General features: G+C 44.0%; 1 protein-coding gene across 1 annotated transcript in view; it reads left to right on the forward strand.

Moving 5' to 3' along the window:
* adarb2 (adenosine deaminase RNA specific B2 (inactive)) overlaps positions 1–887 on the forward strand; it is a gene marked incomplete at its 3' end in the record, with an annotated part of 174,016 nt that overhangs the window by 164,476 nt on the left and 8,653 nt on the right. Inside the window, 1 exon segment of the mRNA XM_014013538.1 lies at positions 104–285. Within this exon segment, the coding sequence (XP_013868992.1) occupies positions 104–285 (182 nt within the window).

The following is an 887-nucleotide window of genomic DNA, read 5'->3' on the forward strand; positions in this document are numbered from 1 at the left end:
CACACACACACACACACACACACACACACACACACGCACCGATCATTTTATTTGTTCATCAAACCACTCATTCTTCCTCTTTTTCCCCGACTCTTCCTCTCAGATGGAACATTCTGGGCCTGCAGGGGGCGCTGCTGAGCCACTTTGTGGAGCCGGTCTACCTGCACAGCYTGACTGTCGGCAGCCTCCGTCACACAGGCCATCTGGGCCGAGTTCTGAACCAGCGTCAGGAACGTCCGGGCCCGCTGCCTGCTACATACAGACGCAACCAGCCCCTGCTGAGCGGTACGGGTACAACACGGTGACACGTTTCATTATCTAGACATGTTTTACCGYTGTTAAAAACCTGCTCCGAAGGTGGTTGTGGTCCTCCTGGAAAGTTGTTGAAAAGGTCAAATGAAACAGGTCACACAGCAGGGACTGAGGTGTTTTTTGTTGTTTTTGTTTTTTGTTTTTGTTTTTGTTTTTTTTTTACTCTCAGAAAACCCACATCATGGATGGGAAGTGGGCACTGTGAACACAGGTTTGGACTGGGGAGGGAACACTTGAACAGAAACTATGAATTGTGAACCAAATAGGAAGGGCCTTTGAAGATGAARCCCTGATTTGATGCCTTTTTCCTTTTACCAGAAATCATGTTGCTGATGACAAATGAAGCCTRGTTCATCTACACAAAGACTGATTTTTATTTCAGATTTTTAGTAGTTMAACAGAAACGAGTAAGTTAAAAACATGTGAGCAATGTTTTCCTCTAAAATCATCTTCTATATGAGGGTTTCTCAGAAGCTGTGTTTCCATTGCAAATTTGCGCAAAACTGTTGATATTCTGTTAATGTTGAAAAACATAGTTTCGCAATTGCGGTGTTTCCATTAAGTAAGAAATGCTA

This window comes from Austrofundulus limnaeus, unplaced genomic scaffold (genome assembly GCF_001266775.1).
Source record: "Austrofundulus limnaeus strain Quisiro unplaced genomic scaffold, Austrofundulus_limnaeus-1.0 Scaffold103, whole genome shotgun sequence".
NCBI lineage: Eukaryota > Metazoa > Chordata > Actinopteri > Cyprinodontiformes > Rivulidae > Austrofundulus > Austrofundulus limnaeus.